Here is a 24,934-nt window from a genome sequence, read left to right as displayed (position 1 = left end):
AATCAATTATCAAATTATTTGTAAAACATGATAAATTACATAATTGCATGATTGATTTCAGAAATTCTTTATGGAGCATAAAATCTCAAAAGGGTAGCTGCTCTTCTCTTTCTAGAGTATATTCCTTTTCTTTTTATAGTTTATGTCTTTTTGTTAGTTATTTTTGTTTGCAGGGAATATGTTTCTTTTTATTTCTTTATTTTTGTTTGTCTCATTTGGGGTTAGTGTGTGTATCTGTGTTGAAAGGCGCTTCCACGCCTTCACCCAGGCACTAGGTCTACAAAGCAATTCTCATTCTGAAGTAGTAAGCAACAATCGCTGCGCCTGCGCCTTTCTGCCTCCACCGCTAACCAAGCTGCCAGGAGCTTTCCCCTCTTCCCGTAAATCCGCCGCGGGAGTTATTTGGCAGATACCGCGCATGCTCCACATCGCGTTTACCGCCCCACCAACCCCGCCCCCCGCCCTCCAACCCGAGCCCAAAGTCTGCCAACACGCCTGCGTGAGCGGGCGTGCCCCGGAAGTAGTTCTTTGCCCTTCTGACACGTAGCAACCGGCCCGGTACAGGGTCCTTAGCTGAGTTTGGGGGATTTAGGGGGCTGCCAGAGCTACCGCCGCCGCCGCTGCTTCCACGTTTGGTGAGTGCCCAATTCCGTGGGATGATGTTCGATTTCTCCCCGCACCTGGGCACGGCGGCTCCTGGCCGCCTCTTGGCGCCGCGCCTGGGCCCTTTCTCTCCGACCCTCCCTCCTTTTCGGGCCTTGCTGACGCGGATCCTGCGAGACTATGCGCTTTCCTGGCCGGCCCAGGCCTTACTTTGCAAAGAGGCTGTCGTGTTTTCAGCTGTAAAGCCCTATCCCGAGGTGACGAATCATCTTTGCTGTTGTTGGTATTTTAGACCCCACAGAACCCCTCCTCCCGCGTCCCCGCCTCTACCCAGGGCTTATCAGCCCCTCGAAGTGGAGGTGTCTTCCTGGGCCTTGACTTAGAGACATTTCTTTAGCACACCCCACCCCGCGACCCACCTTCCAAATGCTGCAACCCTAATATCTAGAAGAATCATTTGCCGCCTTCTGCAGGTATTCGCTTAAGTAGAGTGTCAGGGTCGAATTCAGGAGGCCGTTGGGCATAAGATATCTTTGCCATTTCTTTTCTGTTGCAGATCATTTGCAATGTCAGGCTTTGATAATTTAAACACGGATTTCTACCAGACAAGTTACAGCATCGATGACCAGTCACAGCAGTCCTACGATTATGGAGGAAGTGGAGGACCCTATAGCAAGTAACATTTCAACTTTGGCCATTTGTTTTGTCGAGATTACAGTGAAAGCATGTACCCTGAATGTTTGGTTCTGCCTAAGACTGAATGTGGGAACAAATTGCTTATCAGGAATGTGACGTTTCAGAATCTTCCTGCCTCCGGAGAGATCTTGACACTTGTTTGGGTCGGACGACGTTGTCCTTTTTGAGTTCGGTATTTTCTGCAAGATATTCAGATGTGCCATGAGTGGAAAAAATAGATTGTTGAGGAACCTTTTTCTAGTACAGTATTTGAACATCATTTAGGGTATGGGTAGGAGCGTAAAGTACCTAGAGATAGGCTGTTTAGACCACAAGAGTAGTTAAAAATTAAATTAAAATCTTTTGACGGCTTCGTTAGTAGTTAAATCAGTCCAGTTTTCAGAGTGTATCGATTGTTAACTGCAAGCACTAAGGGACTCTGTTGAACAGTGTCAGCTCCCTGCTGTGGTTCATCGGGTGGTTTTCATATAATCATATAAACTGATAATCACTTTTATTACTTCTCACACCAAAACTTTTGGTCAGTCAGTACGTGCAACTTGCCAGTTGCCGATTGAAGGAGGGGGTGCGGGGTCGGAGACTCAAAACCTTCCAGTCCTGAACTGTTGAAAAAACAACAACAACAAAATGTATTTTTTTCCCCTAGTTTCTGGTGTTTGTGGAAAAAAATTTAAAAAGGAGGGATTTTTACCAGTTCCCTCTAGGACATCAAATTCTTAGTTTCTTGTGTGTGTTCATTCTCTCAGTCATGTCCAACTCTTTATGGCCCCATGGACACTAGCCCACCAAGCACTTCTGTCCATGGGACCTCCCCGGCAAGGACACTGAAGTGAGTTGCCATTCCCTTCTCCATCTTAGTTTCTTAGATCGTTAAGATTAATCTTTTCAGCCTCCCTTTTAGTGAAGGAGTTTCCTACACCAGGGTTACTTAACCGTTTTTAGACGGTCCAGGATCCCTTGGAGAATCTGAAGAAAACTGGGGGCCTGTTTCTGAGAAATACATGTTTGCAGTCAGACATCTGTATTAATGTGTGTATAACATCCAGACAGTTCATGTGTTAACTGATGTGCATATGGACCCTGAATTAAAAACCATGGAGACTGTCCCAGGACGAGGGCATGGAAAGGCTGTGTATCTAGTCTGAGAGAAGCATTAGTATTAGGTCGTGTGGAAATTAACACAGTGTGGCTTGTCTTGTATAGGTTATACTTTTTACAAAAGCAAAAACAAAAGAAACCTGGAATCTGCTTATTTTGGTACATTGTAAAGCCTTTTCCCCTAAAACTTAACACAGTGAACAGTGGAAGTGAGCATGGAGATAATAATCTTTATCTCTGAATCACTTTTTTTCTTTCTGTTAAATTCTCAAGTACGTAATACCATTGAAGATTTATCTCTTTTTATCAGTTAATTGGTCAGGATTGGAGAAAATCTGTTGAGAAATCTCTATTCATTTATTTACCTAAATATGTATTTTTTTGTGATTGTTCAGTGTATGACAGGGCAGATGAATGTAAGAATGGCTGGAGTGCTGCAATAGGGCTTTGGAAAACCTATCTCTGTATGTGGACCTGGATGTATTTTTAACCAAATGATATTGTTTAGACTCAACAGGATTATTCCACTTAGATTTCAAGTGGAAATGTATCTCTGCCTTTCTTATGTTTCTTTCTTTCTGTCCTTGTTAGCATCTCTTAAAGGTGTAACTTAGCTTCTCTGTACACTTAGCATCTCACTACAGTTCACCATAGAGCAGTTGTTTTAGATATGCTGTTGCTAACTATCCTCACAGTTCCATTTCAACAAAAATCATGTACTGGTAAGCGTTGCTTCAGTGCTTGTAAAGAAGTTTATTCCAGGTGCTTACATAAATGTTACTGCCAATTAATGAATATGAATTTTTTGATGTTGCTGAGAAAAATAAGACTAGTGTGTTAGCAGTAATAATTGAGTTTCTGAACTTTAAGAAAAATTGAGCTTTTCTGTATGTGCCTTCAATTGGATCTGCCCCTTAATGACATTTTTATGTTTATCTCAGTTTATCAAATAGTATTTTGTTTGTTATGTCAACTAGGTAACAAAGGTCAGCTAACTTTTCTCTCTCTATTGATGAAAATACAGGTTCAGATATAATCTGACTTGGATTGTCTTCAAGTTTGACTTGGGTTATTATTAGTTCATAGTTCTACATTTGCCATATGAAGTCAGCTTTAACATTTTGCATAGTTTCCACCATGGGTACTTTATGTTCATATAACAAAAAATAAACCCAAAAAGTAAAAGGACCTTTGATCTCAGTCTGCTGAGTTTTATGAATGTCTTATTAGACATTGTATTATCAATATGGGTATGAAATATATAGAAATACCAACTATGTATTTTTTCAAGTACTGAAAGCTAGTATTTTTTCATCTTGCTTTAACTGATAATACCTTTATGGACTGCCTGTGGATTTTGATGAGCTTAAGTTGTCAACCCAGTATGTTAAGAGGCTTTGTCTTTGTTATTGATACTGAGTGCTTATGAGAGCATTGGTTTCATCTGCTACTTTTCCTGCTGTAGAAGTGTTGATTTAGTCTGTAAAGGTCATGTCTGCCATATTATGTTTTAGTTTAAAATCAGTAGGAGTAAGTCAGGAATTTTCCTAAGCAGATCCTGCCAGAAAAGGGAAAGTGTAAAATTCCATGGCATTCTCTTTCATCTGATGAAGGAATAATAGTGCCACATTTAAAGCTCTTTTTTTTTTTGCTTGCATTATTTCTCTTCCTTACATGAAATTTTTGGGTCTGTATCAGTGGTTCTAAAGTGTTGTCTACAGACCTCAGAGTGTCCTTGAGATCCTCCCAGGAGGTTTTGAAAGATCAAAACTATTTTTGTAATAGTAGTGAGACATTTTGCTCTTCTGTGGTGGCTCAGATGGTGAAGGATCTGTCTGTAATGCCGGAGACCCAGATTCGATCCCTGGGTCGGGAAGATCCTCTGGAGAAAGAAATGGCTACCCATTTCAGTATTCTTGCCTGGAGAATCCCCATGGACAGAGGAGTCTGGAGGACTACAGTCCATGGGGTCATAAAGAGTTGGACATGACTGAGTGGTTAACACACACACAGTGAGACATTTTATACCTTTTTGGGTGTGTTGACATTTGAACTGATGTAAAAGCAGTGGTTGGTAGAACTGCTGGTACCCAAATATGAATCAAGACAGTGGCATCAAATTGTTCTAGTAATCATTGTATTCTTCATCACATACTTGTTGGGGGTGAGTGAAGCCATTTCATTTAAAGATGCCCTTGGTGAAGCTATAAGAATTATTGTTTTAAATCCTGACCCTTGACAATACACGTTTTTAAAATATTCTATGTGACAAAATGGGAAATAGTTCTAAAGCACTTCTACTTCATACTAAAGTATAATAATTATCTCTAGGAAAAGCACCTATGCAATTTGAGTCACAAGCTGAATCAGCCACTTTTTCATGGAAACCTTTTTTTGGAAAGAACATCTGACAGACAAACTATGGTTATTCAGACTTGAATAATTTCTCAAAATGAATGAAGTGACCTGTTAACTTCAAGAAAAGCAGTTGACAGTATGTGTGGCCAATAATCAGATTCACATTTTCAGGCAAAAATAAACACTTTGGAAAACTTGTATCCATCACTGTGAACTTGTCAGCTTCCCGGTAATTATATTCTGATGAGATCAGTGATAATATTAACAAATATGATTTATATACATATATTTCATATTAAGTGAGTCTATATTTGGAACATCTGCATAACTCATATTAATATCTTCTAAATGGCCAATGCATGATGTTACAAAATTATGCCTGAGTAAAGAAAGGATCCAAAGTACAAGACAGGTCATTAGCATTCTTTCCAATTGCCACATTGCAAGTTAAGTTTAAAAAGCTATCACTTTGCTCTGTGCTTTGATGTATCAAAGAGAATATTAATAATCTGGAAAGATTATTAAAACACTATTTTCCAACCACATGTCTGCAACAGTAGATTTTCTTCAGATACTTCAACTGAATGGTACATCACACAACAGAATGAATATAGAGGCAGATATAAGAATTTTCAGCTGTCTTGAAAAATAGCTTTTTCATTTAAAAAAAAGCTTATGGTAACATGATAGATTTAATCTTACTTTAATATATTATAAGTATTTTAAACATTTCTGTTTTAATTTATAAAATGAAAAATTATTGATAGATATTACCCACATAAAAAATTTTAGGAGTTCTCAATAACAAATTTTAAGAGTATAATGGGTTCTAAGATCAAGGAGTTTGAGAAACATGGGTTTATGTCATTCTTTTTGTTTTTTCTCTTGCATACACATTTATATTCTCTTTCTCTCCCTGGAGAAAGAGAATAAAATATAGTCTGTTTATGCAGATTGTACAAACCTCCATATGGAGCTTTTCTACTTGTTCCATGAACTCTAAGGTGAATTTATGATACATCCTTAGAGAGATGGTACTATAGTGTATTCTAAATTAGAAGATGTGAGTTATCCTAATTCAGCCAGCTAGTTCCATGGGGATTGTGTGTGTGTGTGTGTGTGTGTGTGTGTAAATAAGTAAGTAAATAGTAATCAAAGTATTTGCATACAAAAATGACTGGGGAAATGCATATACAGGAAAAAAAAAATAACAGATGTTGATGTCAGATAGGATTTGAAGGTGATTTTTATTACAGTTGTTATTAAGAGTTAGCTACTAGAATTAGAAAGTCTGGTTTTGAATCCTTTCACCACTGTAGACAAATCATTTTAACCCAAATATCAGTTTTCACATTTTGGTATTGAAGAGGATGATAAAGTTAACCTTCTAGAGTAGTGAGAATAATGTGAGGCAATTCACATTAAACACTTTACACAGTACTATTCAAAAAGTTATTATACATGTTTTGGGATATTTCAGTAGCTATAACATTTTAGAGTTAATGGATTTCAACAAATAATAACTATATAGGATTTTTAAAGGTACAAAAGATTATAATCTGAAAACTAAGTGTCTTACTTCACCTGTTTTGGGGTTCCTTTACCTATATAATTGTGTATATAATGTATATGTATATAAAACACATATACCTAGATGTGCATATATATTCTAAAAAGCATAGTCACAGTGGGTGCATATGATGTATACTATTCCACTTATTAGTTGTTTTTCCTGTTTTAAATTTTTTTTTTATTTATGTGTTTTTTGGCCACACTGCATGGCATGCGAGCTCTTAGTTCCCTGAAGAGGACGAGAGCTTTGAACCTGCACTGGAGTCTTAACTCCTGGACCACCAGAGAAGTTCCTGAATATTAGTTTTTTGTCTTCTCCACTAAATGTTTTTGATTATCATTTCTTTTGAGTACCTACAAAACTGCCTCATTCTGTTTAACAATGGATAGTAATTTATGTTCATATCACACTGTAGTTACAGGTATATATTTATATTGTTTTACGGTTTTTGGTTTTTGCCGTTAAAATATTGCTGCAGTGCATTCTATCAATATATCTTATACCCAGAAAAATAAATAGTATTTTTAAGCATGTGTTGGACTAGCATAAGACAAGAGAATATGAGCTATGTGTAGCTGAAATTTTAATTACTTTTTTATTAATTAATTAATTTTTGGTTGCACTGGTTCTTCGTTGTTGCAGGTAGGCTTTCACTAGTTGCAGTGAGCAGGGGTTACTCTTTGTTGCAGTGCACGGACTTCTCATTGTGGTGGCTTCTCTGGTTGCAGAATACAGACTCTAGGCACACGGGCTTCAGGAGTTGTGGCACACTTGGGCTCAGTAGTTGAGGCCTGTGGGCCTAGTTGCTCTTCAGCCCATTCAATCTTCCCAGACCAGGGATCGAACCCAGTATCCTCTGCATTGGCAGGCGAACCTCCCATCCACTGTACCACCAAGGAATTCCACCTTTGATTTGCTTTTAATCAAGATATTCAGTTAATTTAAAAATTAGATTTAACTTTAAAATCTCAAGTAATAATGAGGTCATTAGGTTTTTATATTTATGAAAAAGCAACTATAAATTTTTAAAGAGACTTAGAGACTAAAAGATCTCTAAGGCATCTCAGTTCTCATTTTTAAAGTGTCTTACCTTTAAAATAATTACTTCTTTATTTCTTACTGTGTAATTGGATTGGTCCCACTGATTGATAGGTCATATTTTTCCAGAAAATGGTGAGACAGATCATTAAAAGCTATTGCTTCGATATTTTTCTGTTCGCTTCACTATTCTTCAGTTGTTTTCATCACTAAAAAAGCCATAGCAAAGTCTGCTTCTAAAGTGTAAGATTTGTTACAGTACATAGCAAAGGACATAATAAGTGTACATTTACTTTAAAAAATTAAAAGAACTATTCAAATGCAAGGTGTGTTAATTATGTTTTGTTATATTCAGAAAGCTTTCACAAGAAAATGCTTCTTATTTTTCACTGTTTGAAATTGATGATTGTTCTTAAAGACATTTATCCACTTGAAAAAAATAACATTCCAGAGAATACAGAAGAGTGATTTTACACCCAATGGAGAGAGCTGATTTACAATGCAAAATATATAGCATGCAGTACAAAGTCTTTCATCCTAAGTTTTTATTCATAGTCTTAGGCAAACATTATATTTCACAGCTCTCTTTATGTATGCTCGCTAAAAGGGGGAAACAAACCATTTATATTTTCATTTATTGATCTCTTGATACTCAAAAGATTAGTATTTTGTAAAATGTTTCTGTGCTGCATAAGTGACTTTTGGCATCATCTGGAAATTTTCTCTATAAAATACAACTTCAGTTCAGTTCGTCACTCAGAGTCCGACTCTTGCGACCCCATGGACTGCAGCACACCAGGCCTCCCTGTCTATCACCAACTCCCGGAGTTTACCTAAACTCATGTCCATTGAGTCGGTGATGCCATCCCACCATCTCATCCTCAGTCGTCCCCTTCTCCTCCGCCTTCAATCTTTCCTAGCATCAAGGTCTTTTCCAGTGAGTCAGTTCTTTCCATCAGGTGGCCACAATATTGGAAGTTTCAGCTTGAACATCAGTCCTTCCAACGAACACCCAGGACTAATCTCCTTTAGGATGGACCGGTTGGATCTCCTTGCAGTCCAAGGGACTCTCAAGAGTCTTCTCCAACACAACAGACAAAAGCATCAGTTTTTGGCGCTCAGCTTTCTTCACAGTCCAACTCTCACATCCATACAAGACCACTGGAAATACCATAGCATTGACCAGACCGACCTTTGTTGGCAAAGTAATGTCTCTGCTTTTTAAGATGCTATCTAGGTTGGTCACAACTTTCCTTCCAGGGAGTAAGCGTCTTTTTATTTCATGGCTGCAGTCACTATCTGCAGTGATTTTGGAGCCAAAAACAATAAAGTCTGCCACTATTTCCACTGTTTCCCCATCTATTTGCCATGAAGTGATGGGACCGAATGCTATGATCTTAGTTTTCTGAATGTTGAGTTTTAAGCCACCTTTTCACTCCCCTCTTTTAACTTTCATCAAGTGGCTCTTTAGTTCTTCAGTTTCTGCCATTAGGGTGGTGTCATCTGCATATCTGAGGTTATTGATATTTCTCCTGGCAATCTTGATTCCAGCTTGTGCTTCATCCAGCTCAGCATTTCACATGATGTACTCTACAAATAAGTTAAATAAGCAGGATGACAATATACAGCCTTCACGTACTCCTTTCCCTATTTGGAACCAGTCTGTTGTTGCATGTCCAGTTCTAACTGTTGCTTCTTGACCTGCATACAGTTTTCTCAAGAGGCAGGTCAGGTGGTCTGGTATTCCCATCTCTTTCAGAATTTTCCAGTTTGTTGTGATCCACACAGTCAAAGCCTTTGGAATAGTCAATAAAGCAGAAATAGATGTTTTTCTGGAACTCTCTTGATTTTTTGATGATCCAGCAGATGTTGGCAATTTGATCTCTGTTCCTCTGCCTTTTCTAAATCCAGCTAGAACATCTGGAAGTTCATGGTTCACATATTGTTGAAGCCTGGCCTGGAAAATCTTGAGCATTATTTTACTAGCGTGTGAGATGAGTGCAATTGTGCAGTAGTTTGAGCATTCTTTGGCATTGCCTTTCTTTGGGACTGGAATGAAAACTGACCTTTTCCAGTCCTGTGGCCACTGCTGAGTTTTCCCAATTTGCTGGCATATTGAGTACAGCACTTTCACAGCATCATCTTTCAGGATTTGAAATAGCTCAACCGGAATTCCATCACCTCCACTAGCTTTGTTCATAGTGATGCTTCCAAAGGCACACTTGACTTCATATTCCAGGATGTCTGGCTCTAGGTGAGTGATCACACCATCATGATCATCTGGGTTGTGAAGATCTTTTTTGTACAGTTCTTCTGTGTATTCTTGCCACCTCTTCTTAATATCTTCTGCTTCTGTTAGGTCCATACCTTTTCAGTCCTTTATTGAGCCCATTTTTGCATGAAATGTTCCCTTGGTATCTCTAATTTTCTTGATGAGATCTCTAGTCTTTTGCATTCTATTGTTTTCCTCTATCTCTTTGCACTGATCATTGAAGAAGGTTTTATCTTTCTTTGCTATTCTTTGGAACTCTGCATTCAAATGGGTGTATCTTTCGTTTTCTCCTTTGTTTTTTGCTTCTCTTTTCACAGCTATTTGTAAGGCCTCCTCAGAGAGCCATTTTGCTTTTCTGCATTTCTTTTTCTTGGGGATGGTCTTGATCCCTGTCTCCTGTACAGTGTCACAAACCTCTATCCATAGTTCATCAGGCACTCTGTCCATCAAATCTAGTCCTTTAAAGCTATTTCTCACTTCCACTGTATAGTCATAAGGGATTTGATTTAGGTGATACCTGAATGGTCTAGTGGTTTTCTGTACATTCTTCAGTTTAAGTCTGAATTTGGCAATAAGGAGTTCATGATCTGAGCCACAGTCAGCTCCTGGTCTTGTTTTTGCTGATTGTATAGAGCTTCTCCATCTTTGGCTGCAAAGAATCTCATCAGTCTGATTTTGGTGTTGACCATCTGGTGATGTCCATGTGTGGAGTCTTCTCTTGTGTTGTTGGAAGAGGGCGTTTGCTTGATCAATGCAGTCTCTTGGCAAAACTCTATGAGCCTTTGCCCCGCTTCATTCTGTACTCCAAGGCCAAATTTGCCTGTTACTCCAGGTGTTTCTTGACTTTCTACTTTTGCATTCCAGTCCCCTATAATGAGAAGGACATCTTTTGGGGGTGTTAGTTCTAGAAGGTCTTGTAGGTCTTCATAGAGCCTTTCAACTTCAGCTTCTTCCGCATTACTGATCTGGGCATAGACTTGGATTACTGCAATATTGAATGGTTTGTCTTGGGAACAAACAGATCATTCTGTCGTTTTTGAGACTGCCTCCAAGTACTGCATTTCAGACTCTGCCGCTGACTATGATGGCTACTCCATTTCTTCTAGGGGATTCTTGCCCACAGTAGTAGATAAAATTGTTATCTGATTTAAGTTCACCGATTCCAGTCCATTTTAGTTTGCTGATTCCTAAAATGTCAACGTTCACTCTTGCCATCTCCTTTTTGCCCTGATTCATGGACCTAACATTCCAGGTTCCTATGCACTGTTGCTCTTTACAGCATTGAACTTGCTTCCGTCACCAGTCACATCCACAGCTGTGTTGTTTTTGCTTTGGCTTCATCTCTTCATTCTTTCTGGAGTTATTTCTCCCCCCGTCTCCAGCAGCATGTTGGGCACCTACCGACCTGGGGAGTTCATCTTTCATTGTCGTATCTTTTTGCCTTTTCATACTGTTCATGGGGTTCTCAAGGCAAGAATACTGAAGTAGTTTGCCATTCCCATCTCCAGTGGACCACATTTTGTCAGAACTCTCCACCATGACCCATCTGTCTTATTGTAGATAATTAAGTTGATCTTAGTAGTTAATTTCTACCACTGTTTATAAAAACTGGGAAAGTAGATATTCTGGAAATTGCATGACATATTTCTTGCCTGTCAGGGATATCAGATTTGGGTGTTGACATAATTCTGAGGCATGTAACCTTACTTGGCTTTTTAGACAGTATGCTGGCTATGACTACTCGCACCAAGGCCGGTTTGTCCCTGCAGACATGATGCAGCCACAACAGCCATACACCGGGCAGATTTTCCAGCCAACTCAGGCATATACTCCAACTACACCTCAGCCATTCTATGGAAACAACTTTGAAGATGAACCACCTTTATTAGAAGGTACAGTTGGTTGCAACTCTTGATAGTACTCTGTAGTATCCAGATGGTGAAAGTAAATCTTTGTTTGGAGAAGTTCCTCTTATCTTTAAAAGAATAAGGTTGTAGAAAAATGTTTTCTACTAAGTGACTCATTTTGAACAACACTGAGCCAGAGAACCAGGTTTTTAATAGATCTTTATACAGTGATAATAAAGTATGTCAGTATGTGAGCAGAGTAACTTTTACTTTACTTTATTGATGAAATTCTGTCAGTGGAAGAAATGAGAGGAAATAGCATGGTATTGACTGTTCTGCATGAAAACAAACTCATAGAGCTAATAACATCAGTGAATGGTGTTTTTCAAATTGTATCTCCAAACCCAAAAGGCAATAGTTCTAAAAATTTTGGGGACGATCAGATACTCTTTGGAAGTCCAGTGAAAGCTATGCATACTCTTCTCAGAAAAATGCACATATATACATAGAAGGCATACTTTTGTATATGTTTTTGCAGGGCCTCCTGTGTTTCTAAGCCCTGGGTGTAGAGCCCCTTACCATGAATGCTGTCTGTGTATTCTTTGCTATAAAGTCATAGCTCAGAGTGTCTGATTCATTATGTCCTTACCTTTTTCTAACACCAAACCAGAGATTTGATATTTGTGGAATAAGCACCGTAATCAGTAAAGACTGATTGAGGACTCACTAAAATAATATCATCTGATGTTGCTAGATCACTTTTTTGATAGTGGTTGTTTCATTTTTTCTTTCACCCTGTTACAACATAAATTCTGGTAAACTGAAAGTATCTCACAAATCCTAATTGACTTTCTTATTTTCTTTTTCTTTAGAATTGGGTATCAATTTTGACCACATCTGGCAAAAAACACTGACAGTTTTACACCCCTTGAAAGTAGCAGATGGCAGCATCATGAATGAGACTGATTTGGCAGGACCAATGGTTTTCTGCCTTGCTTTTGGAGCTACATTGTTACTGGTAAGATTCTAGTTGGAACTCTCAGTGTGAGATAAAAGAATGGAATTTAAATATTCCATGAAGAGCCTTTATTAAGACTCTTCTTTTACATCAAGTTTTGATGTGTCTTAAAAGGTATTGAGTTGTTTAAGTTTATACATATTCATCACTTCTCTGTTGATAATATGGTATATTTAGAAATCGTTTCTTGTTCCAATAAGTGGTCCAATTATTAGGGAAAATTGTTAATAAATAACATGTGGCTTTAGTCGCTCATCAGAATTTCTTTTTTTTTTTTAAGTCGTCCTTGAGTAGTGTTTGTTGCGTAAGTACTGGTCTTTCTTATATATTATTTTACTATTTAATGAATTAATAAATTAAAAGACAACAAGTTTTAGTCTCTGTCTCTCCTCTCTCTCAGAATATTGAAGCATATTGAAAATGAGAAATTGTAAATATAATTTTTCATGTTTGTTTTATTTTATCTTATGTCCTCTTCTGAATTAGAAGAGATAAACAATATAATGAATTAAAGATGGTATTTTTAGCCAGAAAAGCTAGGCATGAACTCAGTGCTTCTAATCTGCTCTTGATTTCACCCTTCACTTCCCTCTGATAAATAATGCCTCCCACCTAACAGGATTGTTTTGGAGATTAAGACAGGTTATATGAGAACACTTTGAAAAGTTTAATGTATTGTACCCAGTGTCAGATTTTATTATTATTAATAAAACTTTTTAAACTTCTACACTCTTAATCAAATATTTACAAATAAGTATTGATTCTAACAAAAATCCCAGAGAGTTTTCCATTAATGTAATTTGTAGAGGTATTTTTATAATTGAGTTTCATATGTCAGATGTGTGACAAACCAGAACTTTTTAAAGGCTTTTCTGCAGACTGATTTTAGTGATAGCATGACCTAAATACAATGTTCATGTAGCATGACTAAGAGTACTAACTCCAATTAAGCTATTGTTTATTGTCTTAAGATTGTTTAGTGATGTCTTTTGTAAGAGCAGAAAATTTTTAAAGTTTTTGCTTGTCAGAGAACTGTATAAAGCAACCAACAATTTGGAAAAATAGTGAAAGAAGAAAATATCTTCCATTTTATTCCTCTTGCCCAGTAGTTAATCACTTTTCTTTTCTCCCCTCCCCACAGAACCCTGGCTCCCTGCTTATCCTGGCTTCCTATCTCCTAATTCCTTTAACACCCATATAAAGTCAATGATGAAATTATTTCTGCTGTTAAACTTATTATGACTACATCTGCCAATGAAAATAAGTTGCTTCAGGGCAATTTTGGTGGAGTTGGGTGTGTTCAAGTGATATTAGCTACTATCCAAATATTTGAATGACTTTCCATCTTGTTTTGGTAGTTTATGTGCTTAAAATCAGCCAGATTTCTTTTTAGAAATCTATGACTTGAGGTGATTCTACAGTGGTTTTTATCTTTATTAGTTGAATTCTATGCCAAACTCAAATGGTAGCTAGAAAATGAAATCCTGAATATCTGTGTGTTGAGAGGTGGGTACTTTAAACTTCTTTAGAAAGATATAAAAGGCAGTCTGCTCACTGTTTTACTTCCCTATATAAAGAATAGATACCTCTGTGGATTTTAATCCTCACAAATTAAATATCTTCTATAAGTACCATTTTAGGTGAAAGAAGCCCAAAGTAACTTTCTTTGCCTCTAACATGTCATCTTTTTGTTACCCATAGGCTGGCAAAATCCAGTTTGGCTACGTATATGGGATCAGTGCAATTGGATGCCTAGGAATGTTTTGTTTATTAAACTTAATGAGTATGACTGGTGTTTCATTTGGTTGTGTGGCAAGTGTCCTTGGATATTGTCTTCTACCTATGATCCTGCTTTCCAGCTTCGCAGTGATATTTTCTTTGCAGTAAGTACTGATCTTTATTTTGGGAGTTGATTGACCCATTCTGTGTAATAGAATTTAGTTCACTATCAGTTTGAGGTAAATCACTGATTCAGTAAACAGTGGCTATTATAAATGAAGACTGTGTTACATACTTTTCAGTGGTGAATAATGGAAGTGAGAATAAATTTAAAAATCATTTATACCATCTCTGCTTTCCATATGATAAGGAATTTCACTAGTTTTAGGTAAACTTAGCAGTGTCCATAAACAAATTGAACAGAGGTGATTGTTAACTTAAATATTGCATGGAGGAGATCAGGTTGTTAAAATTATACTTACCTTCTCTTTGAATTTTTTTTTTATATCTCATTTCTTAACTATATCAGGCATATGCTAAGTGAATGAATAATAAACGCATATTCTCTGTTTAGTAGCTTCTTAACTAAAACTGGAATTTTTTATGTCAAGAGACTGTTTTTAGCCTACTGTGTTCTCAGATATCATTGTACACAGCTTTAAAGTTGTGTTATTTTAAAATAATACTTTAAGTAAGGGTTAAAGAGAGAGGTACATATTACTGCTCATAAAGTTGCTCCTCATGGCCAGTGCACAGGTCCTCTCTCAGTAGTTACAGTTCCCTCCTGGCTAGTGCTGGACATGAGGAAAGACTGAGCTTTGTTATACCTAGAGTGGAAAAGACAGCATAGGAGAAGAGTATGTATCAACTGATACTAGAGGTTTGGAAGGGTGATGGCCTCAGTGTCCCTGTTTTGGATGAAAATGCTTCAGATTTTCATTGTAGAAACTGCTTCACTCTTCTCATTTGTTAAAATTGATATGTTTATATTTGAATTTTAAAGACAGTGTTTCTAGTAAAACAGTGTTTTCCAGCCAGGGGCACTTTTGCTACCAGGGGACACTTTGCAATGTCTGGAGACAGTTTCAGTTGTCAGAACTCTGGAGGGGCAGGGGTACAATGGGTATTTTATGGCTAGAGGCCGGGGATACTGCTGAATGTCCTAATGATGGACAGAACAACCCTCACAGCAGTACACACAGGCCAAATGTCAGTGCTGCCAAGGTTGAGAAATTGTGGTAAATTAAAAAGCAAAATATGTTACGAGTAAGCTTTTTATCACATGAAATAATTGAATTAACTGAGATATATCAGCATTTGAAGAAAGATCTTGGTTATTTCTGTGGACGTCTACATGTGATTTAACTTTTAAACACTTCTCTTCAGAATTGGTTATGGTAGTGCTCTTACATAACTAGCCTCACCTTCTGCTTTCTCTCTCTGCCCCCATTTCTCTTTGTCACAGAGGAGTGGTAGGAATCATCCTTACTGCTGGGATTATTGGATGGTGTAGTTTCTCTGCTTCCAAAATTTTCATTTCTGCATTAGCCATGGAAGGACAGCAACTTCTAGTCGCATATCCTTGTGCTTTGCTATATGGAGTCTTCGCCCTAATTTCCGTTTTTTGAACTGAATTTATCTGGGATGTGGACATCATTGGGCCAAGTAATGAAAAGGACTTTGAACTCTTTAATCGGACCAGCAAACGGCTGCAGTGCAACTCTCATGCAGATCTAATGTTTGACTCTTGGAGCAGTGGAAGTGAATATCTTTTGTTCATTTTTGTAGAACTTTTGAATACTATATTGGATTTATGCGGTATGACTAGATTTAAAAGGTGTTTGTGCTTATACAAATAAGAAGTGCTATTTCTTTCCTGTTCCTGCAGCCTTAGAAAAACAACTTTTTCCCTTGCTAATTGTATATTATGGTGTTTTTGATAGATTTTTATCAACTGTGGGAAACTAACCACAGAGATGATATCTTAAAAACAATCCATAGTAGAGAAGACACAGGACTTATTGGAGAAATATTTTCACAAGGAATTAGGAAAGAAAACTTGCCTGTATTGTCAAGTCAGATGCAATTGAAGCCGAAAAGTGATCCCAATGTAAAGTTTTATGAGTTTGCACTTCAGAAATTTGACGTTCCTCTGAGTTATTTTATGGAATTTTGGCTAAAATTCAGCAATACAGGTAGTTCACAGTCTACCTTATTGTAGACATGGAATGGAATATCTATTTAAATAGTAGCATTAACTAAAACATAGTGACCTAGACTGGCCACATTAATGTTATAGTTGGATTTCCATGTTTCCCAGGAAAAAGAAAATCACTAACCATTTTTGAGGAAAATACTTAAAATGTCACAATTTCAGTATTGCAGTTCCCAATGTAAAGTGCGTTTGATGCTTACTGATTAAAATTTTCCCAATTAATTTAAATTGTGTTGTTGAGTTTACTTTTGCAAAACCAAGATTTTCGGTGTTCCTTTTTATTTAATTAGGCTCTGATTTTGACTTGTATTCCCAATTTATTCTAAGCTTCAGAAATAGTGGTCATCTAGTACAGAATAAAAAAAAAAGTGAGATTGAACAAAAAGCAGTTTGTTTTGAGCTACAACATTATTTTCTTGTATTAAACTTATTTCATTAATGTCATGCTTGCATTTAAAAAAATCTGTAAGGAAATACTGTATCTTGTGTACTGATTGGCTTTTTCTAGAGAAACTGCTTCTGATTTTGGACAAAGCTCAGTTATGAGAAAGGTGCCATACTGGGAGGAAGTATTGCTTTTTTTCTTTTTCTTTTCTTTTAAGAAGAGACTGTTAGACTAAAAAGAAATGCCAAGCTGACATATTCTCAGTTCTTTTTTAGAGCTAGTTTTCAACCATAAAAGATTGAAATAATATAAACATACTACTTATAAGAAGACCATGATTTCTGTTCTCGAATTATGAATTTGTTTTTCTTCATTAATATTTAATCTTCTGGAGGAGTGCACTCACTAATAATTAGGTTTTGGCTGGGTTTTTAAACTTACCAAATTGTTTTAGAATATTGCTATTACAGTCCTTGGATAGTATTTTTTTTTTTTTTTTTTGCCTTTTTCAATTCATTTTATAAATGTAAACAGTTCTTCCTAAGATGAATGTCATGGGTGCCTTCTGTTAGTATCAAGTTATTCCTAATGAAGAGGGCAGATGATGTGCTGGGTGTTAAAATCTTCCACTGTTGGTTAAACTTAAGACCATTAATCTTCAGCCAGACTCCCCAAATGAATCAAATTGTTTTCTTATTTTTTGCCTCCACCTCCAACAAAATAACCTTTACCTTAAATCAGTGATGTAGAGATTTTTGTTGTTAGCTGGCTTTTATTTAACCCAAAATAATCAGTTGCAAAGCTATTTTATATCTAGCTATTTTGTCAAAACAGCTATACAGTGGAGTTGCCTTTGATATAAGTTAAGAGTTGAGCTCTCAAATATGCTTGTTTACATGAAGAGTCATATGTAGCCAAAATTTCCCCTTTGTAAAACTCAAATCAAAAATACAGTATATATAGCCATATTTGTGCATACTTAAAAAACAAATATACTGTGTCTCAAGAATACTATGTGGTAACTTTTTTCTACTGGTTCAGTTAAGTGTCAGGAAGAGCATATGGTTTGCTTTTACACCCATTTTATGCCAAAACATGCTTGTACCTTTAAATACTGGAGATGCTCACAGCATTACTAAAAGCTTGCCTGTTCACCGTCTCTGAGTAAAACTGTCTGGGAGTGGAGTTTGCAGGTTCACTCACTCAAGCTAGTGTGTCGTTTATGCAAGCATGTGTATGCCAAGGACGTGTAGTTGATTTTACATATAGTGTAAATGTGTATTTTACAACTTTGCTGTAATACTGCATTTACCAATGGATGTTTCACGAGCTGTATAACAAAGCTTATAGAGATAGGCATTCTTTCACCAGATATAGTTAGGCAGATAATGAAAAAATCTGTAAATCTTTAAATACTCTCTATCCTCAGATGCTGCCCATCCAGTCAAAGAGAATTGTTTAAAATATATCTGATGACCTGATCATTGGATAGGACCTAAGTGTTATGCATATGGCATTTTACAACTCTAATAGGCATTGCTCAACTCAGATATACTAAGTATATCAAAATATACTTATAAAATATACTAAATATTCTCAAAACTAAGGACTGTTATCTCTATAATGTTATCTTACAGGATATTCTTATGCAATCATGAAGAATTATGGGCATCATGATAACATTTTGAGATCTGCCTGTTTTCATATAGAGCAGGTCTAATGTAATGACTCAGACAATTTGCTTAACTTGCCCTGTGGGAGGAAAAATATATAAGTGACACAGTGCTTGGCCTTTCATAAAGTAGGGCCAACGGTTTTCCAAAAACTCAGTACACAGATCATAGCATGAATAGAATAGCATTGGGCCTTCCTTCAAAACTTTACCTAGAGCAAACTTCCTCCCCAAATCGTGGCCCCAAATGAAATTATCCTGCCAAGTATCCACTGATTCATTTTGTAGTGTCAGATTCCAATTACTGGTCACCAAACGAACTCACTTATTAAAAATCTTAATTTATTTGGGAAAAAAGCTTAAAGTTATTTCTCAAGCAATTTGTATCTAATAATATGCTTATTTCAAAATAACTTTAAGAATGAAACATTTAGTATCAAGGCAAAAACATAAGTACCTTTTCAAATATAGTAATTAATAATGAGTTTCTTTTTTTCTTTTTAGGATGTATTTAGGGTTTGGGAAAAAGAGTGGCAATAAGAAGATATCAAGGTTGATTGGAAATACCATAAGGAAAAATTGGTTCCTATACTTTAATGAATAGATAAGTATGATCTGTCATTCACTTGTCAAGCATATAGTGTTTCCTTTCAAACATCTTAAATAAAGCCTGTCCTCACCACTTTCTCCACAATGTAGGCTCTTATTACTTTACACCACCAATGAAGAAATAATTGACTTTTAATCAACTCTACTTTGGCCACCATCCAAATTATTGAAGTCTGAATTTTAATACATTATTATTACTTGAATTTCAATAAGGTACTTGTTCATGAATACTCTTTTTGTAATTGGGAAATAGGTAAAAAATGAAGCATTAGATATTAAATTATTGATTTCTAGAGATTGACAGATTACTTTGCCAAGTGTTTTATATTATTATTGTATTGTTATCTCAGAGTGGGGACCTTAAAACCTGAAGAATGAAATCAAGACGATGTGTAGTTCTGATTTTTGCGTCACAGATAGGAATATTTCTTCTCGTCCATTAAGTTCCTAGTCTAGTTAATAAAGAACATTACCTGCTGATGGAGCACAGTGTCCCGTGTTTATGCAAATAAATTAAAATGATTACATACTCAAATGAAAACTAATTAATCACAAAGCTGTTCTCCTAATTTAAAAGCATAATTACTTTCTTGAGCACATTAGGTTCTAAAAATCGGATGTTACATTTTTTTGTGAGTTTAATTATTAATTAGGCATACTTTGCATATATAATTTGTTCTTCCGTAACTGCTACTAAATCTGCTGATTGCTTGTAGATTAATTAATTACATATTAAGGTTTTTTAAATAGCTTTGCAACACTTGCAGCACAAAAGAAATTTTAAATATGAGAAAACAAAGGAAGTACTCAGTAGAAACATTTGAGATACTTGTAAATTTATACCTACCTAGCCTATTCTGATTCTCATAAAAGTAGAGAAAATAGTATGGTTATTTCATTTTTTCCTAGGTAAATATATTTTAAATAAATGTCTTTGTAAAATTTAATGACACATTTACTTTCAGTTTTCAGTTTTGTAATTTTTTATAATATTTCAGGACTTTTTTTCTCTTGGCCATCAGTGATCCCCAAAGACCTTATTATTTTATATGATTTAATTTGCAAAATGGAAATGTCTTTTTATTTCCTTTTCTGATTACACAGCATCATTATAATAAAAAGTTATACCTCTATACAGCAATAAATACGAATAATTCTTGATAAGATGTTTCAACATGGATAACTTGAAAATAGGCTAAGTAAAAGAAAAACTGAAAGATCACATATCATGATTTCATTTATATGAATTTCTGAGAAAGAGAAATCTCTAGAGGTGAGTTAGTAGTTGCGTGGAAGTGGGGATTGACTGAATGAGCAGAACGGAACTTTTTGAGTGATAATGGTTTTGCAACTGTATATTTACTAAAATCAGTAGAATGTACACTTAAAATCGGATTTTATGATACGTAAATTATGTCAGGAAATTCTATTTTAAAGCATGGGGAAGTATGGGAGGAAAAACAAACTGCTGGAACATCTGTATTTTTAGAGTCTGCAACAAGGAATATTAGGATGGATTTTAATAGAGGAAAAAATAACATAGTACTTTTGCCCAGAGAAAACAAATTGAAGTGAATTTGCCCTCCCCTCACATTCCACTCCCTACATAGATCCCTTGAATAGATTGGTGTATTTGTTATCAGGCCACACACAGGTACCTTCTTCCTCTCCCCCTTTCCACCAGTGATTTCTATACACATGAATACATGCACACACCTTTTTTTAAATTAAAATTCCTATTAACATAAAATTTATTTTAATGAATTTGAAGTGTCCAGTTTAGTCATTTTAGTATATTCAAAGTGTCTTACAACTGTCATCACTATGTAATTTCAGAATATTTCCATCACCCCAAAAAGAAACCCTTTACCTCTCAATTCCCCACCTCCCATGGCCTTTCAACCACTATTTATTTTCTGTCTCTGGTTTTGCTTATTCTGGACATTTCATATAAATAGGAGCATTAAATGTGGCCTTTTACTTCTGGCATCTTTCACTTTGCATATTGTTTTCAGTTGTCTTTTTATATTTTAACCAAGCAGTCTATTATGGGCATCATTATGTATGTTGAACACTGAAATTTATTATTTACTTCACCAGTTCCCTGCTGTTGAACAATTGGGATCTTTGTACCTTCTTTTAATAATTACAAATAGTGCTACATTGGTATTAGCATCTTTCATTATTAGAATGTAATGTTTGCTTTTAACAGTACTGAGGTTGGTTATTATTTAAACTCAGAGTTTAAATTCTGAGAATTACAATAATTTTATTCCCTGATAGTTTTGTTTAGTGTGAACATGGTTTGCTGTGATTTGTTGAAACATATACATCTACATCCGTGTTTGTACAAAGCGTTAGTCTTTGGTTCACAGTTATCACAATGTTTTTTCTACTCTTAAGCAGTGGAATGTAAATACTGCTAATGATATGATGTCACATCCACACCTCAAATTATTCCCACATTAGAATGGAAGACTTCACTTAAAGTGAGCTTTTTTTTTTAATTTTTGCTCATTTAGAAAAGTCATTCCAAGACTCTCATTTAAAAAGTTTGAAATGTGCCCATTTAAAATTTCACCTTGAGTACTGTATGCCTGTAGAATTCAGTTGTTCAGGACCTTCCTGAGCAGCAGTATTCATCCTCTGAGACAGGATATACAGTATGATCTGACAGTGGCTCAAGTTAAGCCTTGTTACCCAATGTCCTCCTGTTTCAATTCCCGAGTTAAATTTTTACCGTAGTAGCAGTTAAAAAGAAGCCTAAAATCAACATTTCCAATTCAGACATCTACTGAAATCAGTTATATACATTTTTATTGAACTTTAAGTGTTAAGTTTCTTAATTTTGATAAAATAATTTAAAATGCTTTCCTTCTGCCTTTTTTTTGTTTGGTTTGGTTTTTTGCTTTGTGTGTGGGTGGGATTTGTTTTGAGGGTATTTGTTTGCTTTGGCATTCTATTTATTATATTCTAAGACCTGTAAGTAGGCTTACTTTTTAAATGCACCTTTTAAAAAACACTGTTTCTGTACTGTTTAAATGTGGTGCATTTTAATCACTACATGAGCATTCATTGATTAACGTCTCCTAGCTTAAATGCCCATTCAGATACTACTTGGATATCTATGGCTGACACAAGGTCATGTTTAACCAGGTTCAATTTTTACCATCTCTTCAGACCATATTCTGTTCTGACTCTGGTCTAGGTCACAATCTTCCTAGTGGGATAACATGGTTTTGGCTTTTTCTATAAAGGATTCACAGTCATTGCTACAGTTTAATAAAAGGTTAAATTACATCTCCAGTGATGTAAATGGTATTTAAACATGGCTATCTTTGATCATCTGTTACTTTGCACCAAAATTAGAATTTAATATTTGACATAAGATTCACATTGATTTTCTGCTTTTATAATATCACAAAAATAACAGAATCATTTATGAACAAAACATGGGTCTTAACCAGGCCTAATTAAAGGCAGAATGGGAGTTGAGAAAGTCAGGATTGAATTGAAGGTGATAGAGGGGTGTCTGGAACCTTAAAAGAGAATCAGCAGTGGAAAGATTGGAGAGTTTGTGATAAGATGTGCAAGGGAATTTATTTTAATATTTATAGACATAAGAATTTTTAGTATATAAAAATAAAACCTGTTTACATGATGTAAAAAGCAGTACCAAAAAAGGATAAACAATGGAAAGGTATGTTAATACTTTAAATCAGTTTCATAATGAAACTCAGTACCAAAGCAGTTTTTAAATATTCACATAACACAAGGTAATTCTTACTGATATGAACCTTGTTTGCAGAACCTCTCGGAAACCTGTTTCAGCCCTAAGACTGGAAAATTTTTCTAGCCACTAATTTAAATTGCTCATACTTCAATTTATGGGCTTCCTCATAGCTCAGTTGGTAAAGAATCCACCTGCAATGGAGGAGACCCCAGTTCCATTTCTGGGTCAGGAAGATCCGCTGGAGAAGGGATAGGCCACTGACTCCAGTATTCTTGGGCTTCACTTGTGGCTCAGCTGGTAAAGAATCCACCTGCAGTGCAGGAGACCTGGGTTTGATCCCTGGTTTGGGAAGATCCCACTGGAGAAGGGAAAAGCTTCCCACTCCAGTATTCTGGCCTGGAGAATTCCCTGGACGACATACAGTCCATGGGGTCCCAAAGAGTCGGACACGACTGAGTGACTTTCACTTTCACTTTTCATGCTGTAATTAGAGCTTGGGTCTTTTTCCCTCTTCATTGGAGATGGGATCAGGTCACCACCCTCTAAGGTGGCACCAGTGGTAAAGAATCCACCTGCCAATGCAGGAAACACAAGAGACGCAGGTTTGATCCCTGGGTCAGAAAGATCCACTGGAGTAGGAAATGGCAACCCGCTCCAGTATTCTTGCCTGGGAAATCCCATGGGCAGAGGAGCCTAATGGGCTGCAGTCTATGGGGTTGCAAAGAGTTAGACACGAATGAGCACACATGCCGCGCCACACCACCACCCTCTAAGACTGGAGCAGAGGAGCTGTGGTCTCTGGTCACGATCTGAAAGAGTATCCATGGAAGAGAGACCACTCCAATTGGCTTCATTTCTTACCTGCTCCCCAAACTGAACATGCTCTGGCTGCTGGTCCTGCTTGAAAAACCCTTTCTTCCACATTGGAAATTATAATATTATGATTCAGAGTAGAACCTTTGATTCTGAACAGTTAAAAAGCCACAGAAAGTAGGCAGTTGTATCAGCATTTTAGAGAGGAACATTACAGCTAATGCCCAGGGTATGGCTTCTATGCTTGCCCTTCTGTCTCTATCCTGGTGTCCCTTCCAGTCTTCTGTTTATGTCTGTTCAAACTTTAGTTGACTCTTAATATAGAAATGAGATGTATTTGTAGCATTTTGTGCATATTGAATTTTTATGTTGCCTTTTCTCAATTCTTTAACAACAACAACAAAACTTAAATGAACCAATTATTTCATCTCGAAGTGACGGGGAAAGTATTTTGGATATATTTCTGCAAGGGTTATGGAAAGGAATAGGCCCTTGCTTTGAAGTCTTCCTGGTTCAATGACTGGGGGAATGTTTCCCACCCTTGTTCAATGACCTTGTCCCGTGAAATATAGGTCCAAGCTATCAAGTTGCTATTATGAACAAAATCCTTTGGCTTCCTCCTTACAAGCTGGATATTCTCTGCCTTAATGCTTTTCCTCACAACTGAGTTTCTGATTGCCCTTCCAACTCAGAGTTTTCTAAGTCTCTTCCAAATTCTTCACATCTTTCTTTCATTGTGTAACCCAGATAGGGACATTTCATATTTCATATATCTGATGACAAGTAAATAACAGTGACCCATATTTGCTTCTTTTCATGTAGCTAAGAAGGACATGTTTCTTGCACAGTTTTGAACTGAGAGCTAAGAATGAAAAATATATATCTCAGCACTAGCCTTGCTAATAACTAGACCTTGATTAAATCATTTTTGAGCTTTAGTTTTCTTTTTAAAGTTGTATTAGATTCCTTAACACATTTTAATTCTGGATATTTAACTTTTATATACAGCATGTAATACATATATACAATATATGTATTGTATATATACAATATATATATATATATATAACAAATGTGTATAATTTTTGAAGTAATAAAATTTCAGTCATATTCCAGAAGAATATATTTACATATGTATGTATGTATATATATAAAAATATTCCCTATCTGTGTTCTAATTTCATCAGGCTATGTGAAAGTATATATGGGATGATATCTTCTTTGTTAAAAAATATAGTGTGCACACACACACCCGCCCCCTCAGACACGCATTCGTCACCTGGCA

The 24,934-nt window shown here is 36.2% G+C and overlaps 1 protein-coding gene across 2 annotated transcripts; it reads left to right on the top strand.

Annotated features, from left to right (window-relative positions):
• The first annotated feature begins 479 nt into the window (after positions 1–479).
• Positions 480–19,185, top strand: YIPF5 (Yip1 domain family member 5). 2 transcript variants are annotated; one of them, XM_043913128.1, is made up of 6 exons: positions 480–635; positions 1,160–1,279; positions 11,358–11,530; positions 12,358–12,503; positions 14,205–14,386; positions 15,688–16,665. In XM_043913128.1, exons 2-6 carry the CDS (start codon positions 1,170–1,172, stop codon positions 15,848–15,850), a joined length of 774 nt encoding a protein of 257 aa, XP_043769063.1. In that variant the 5' UTR covers positions 480–635; positions 1,160–1,169; the 3' UTR covers positions 15,851–16,665. The 2 variants fall into 2 exon arrangements, with proteins under 2 accessions (XP_043769063.1, XP_043769064.1); XM_043913129.1 differs by lacking the exon at positions 480–635 and adding an exon at positions 717–860 and having other exon boundaries at positions 15,688–19,185.
• The last annotated feature ends 5,749 nt before the right edge of the window (positions 19,186–24,934 follow it).

This window comes from Cervus elaphus, chromosome 9 (assembly GCF_910594005.1).
Source record: "Cervus elaphus chromosome 9, mCerEla1.1, whole genome shotgun sequence".
NCBI classification, from domain to species: domain Eukaryota; kingdom Metazoa; phylum Chordata; class Mammalia; order Artiodactyla; family Cervidae; genus Cervus; species Cervus elaphus.
Note: the sequence above shows the minus strand (reverse complement) of the source record. Positions and strands in the feature narration are given on the sequence as shown.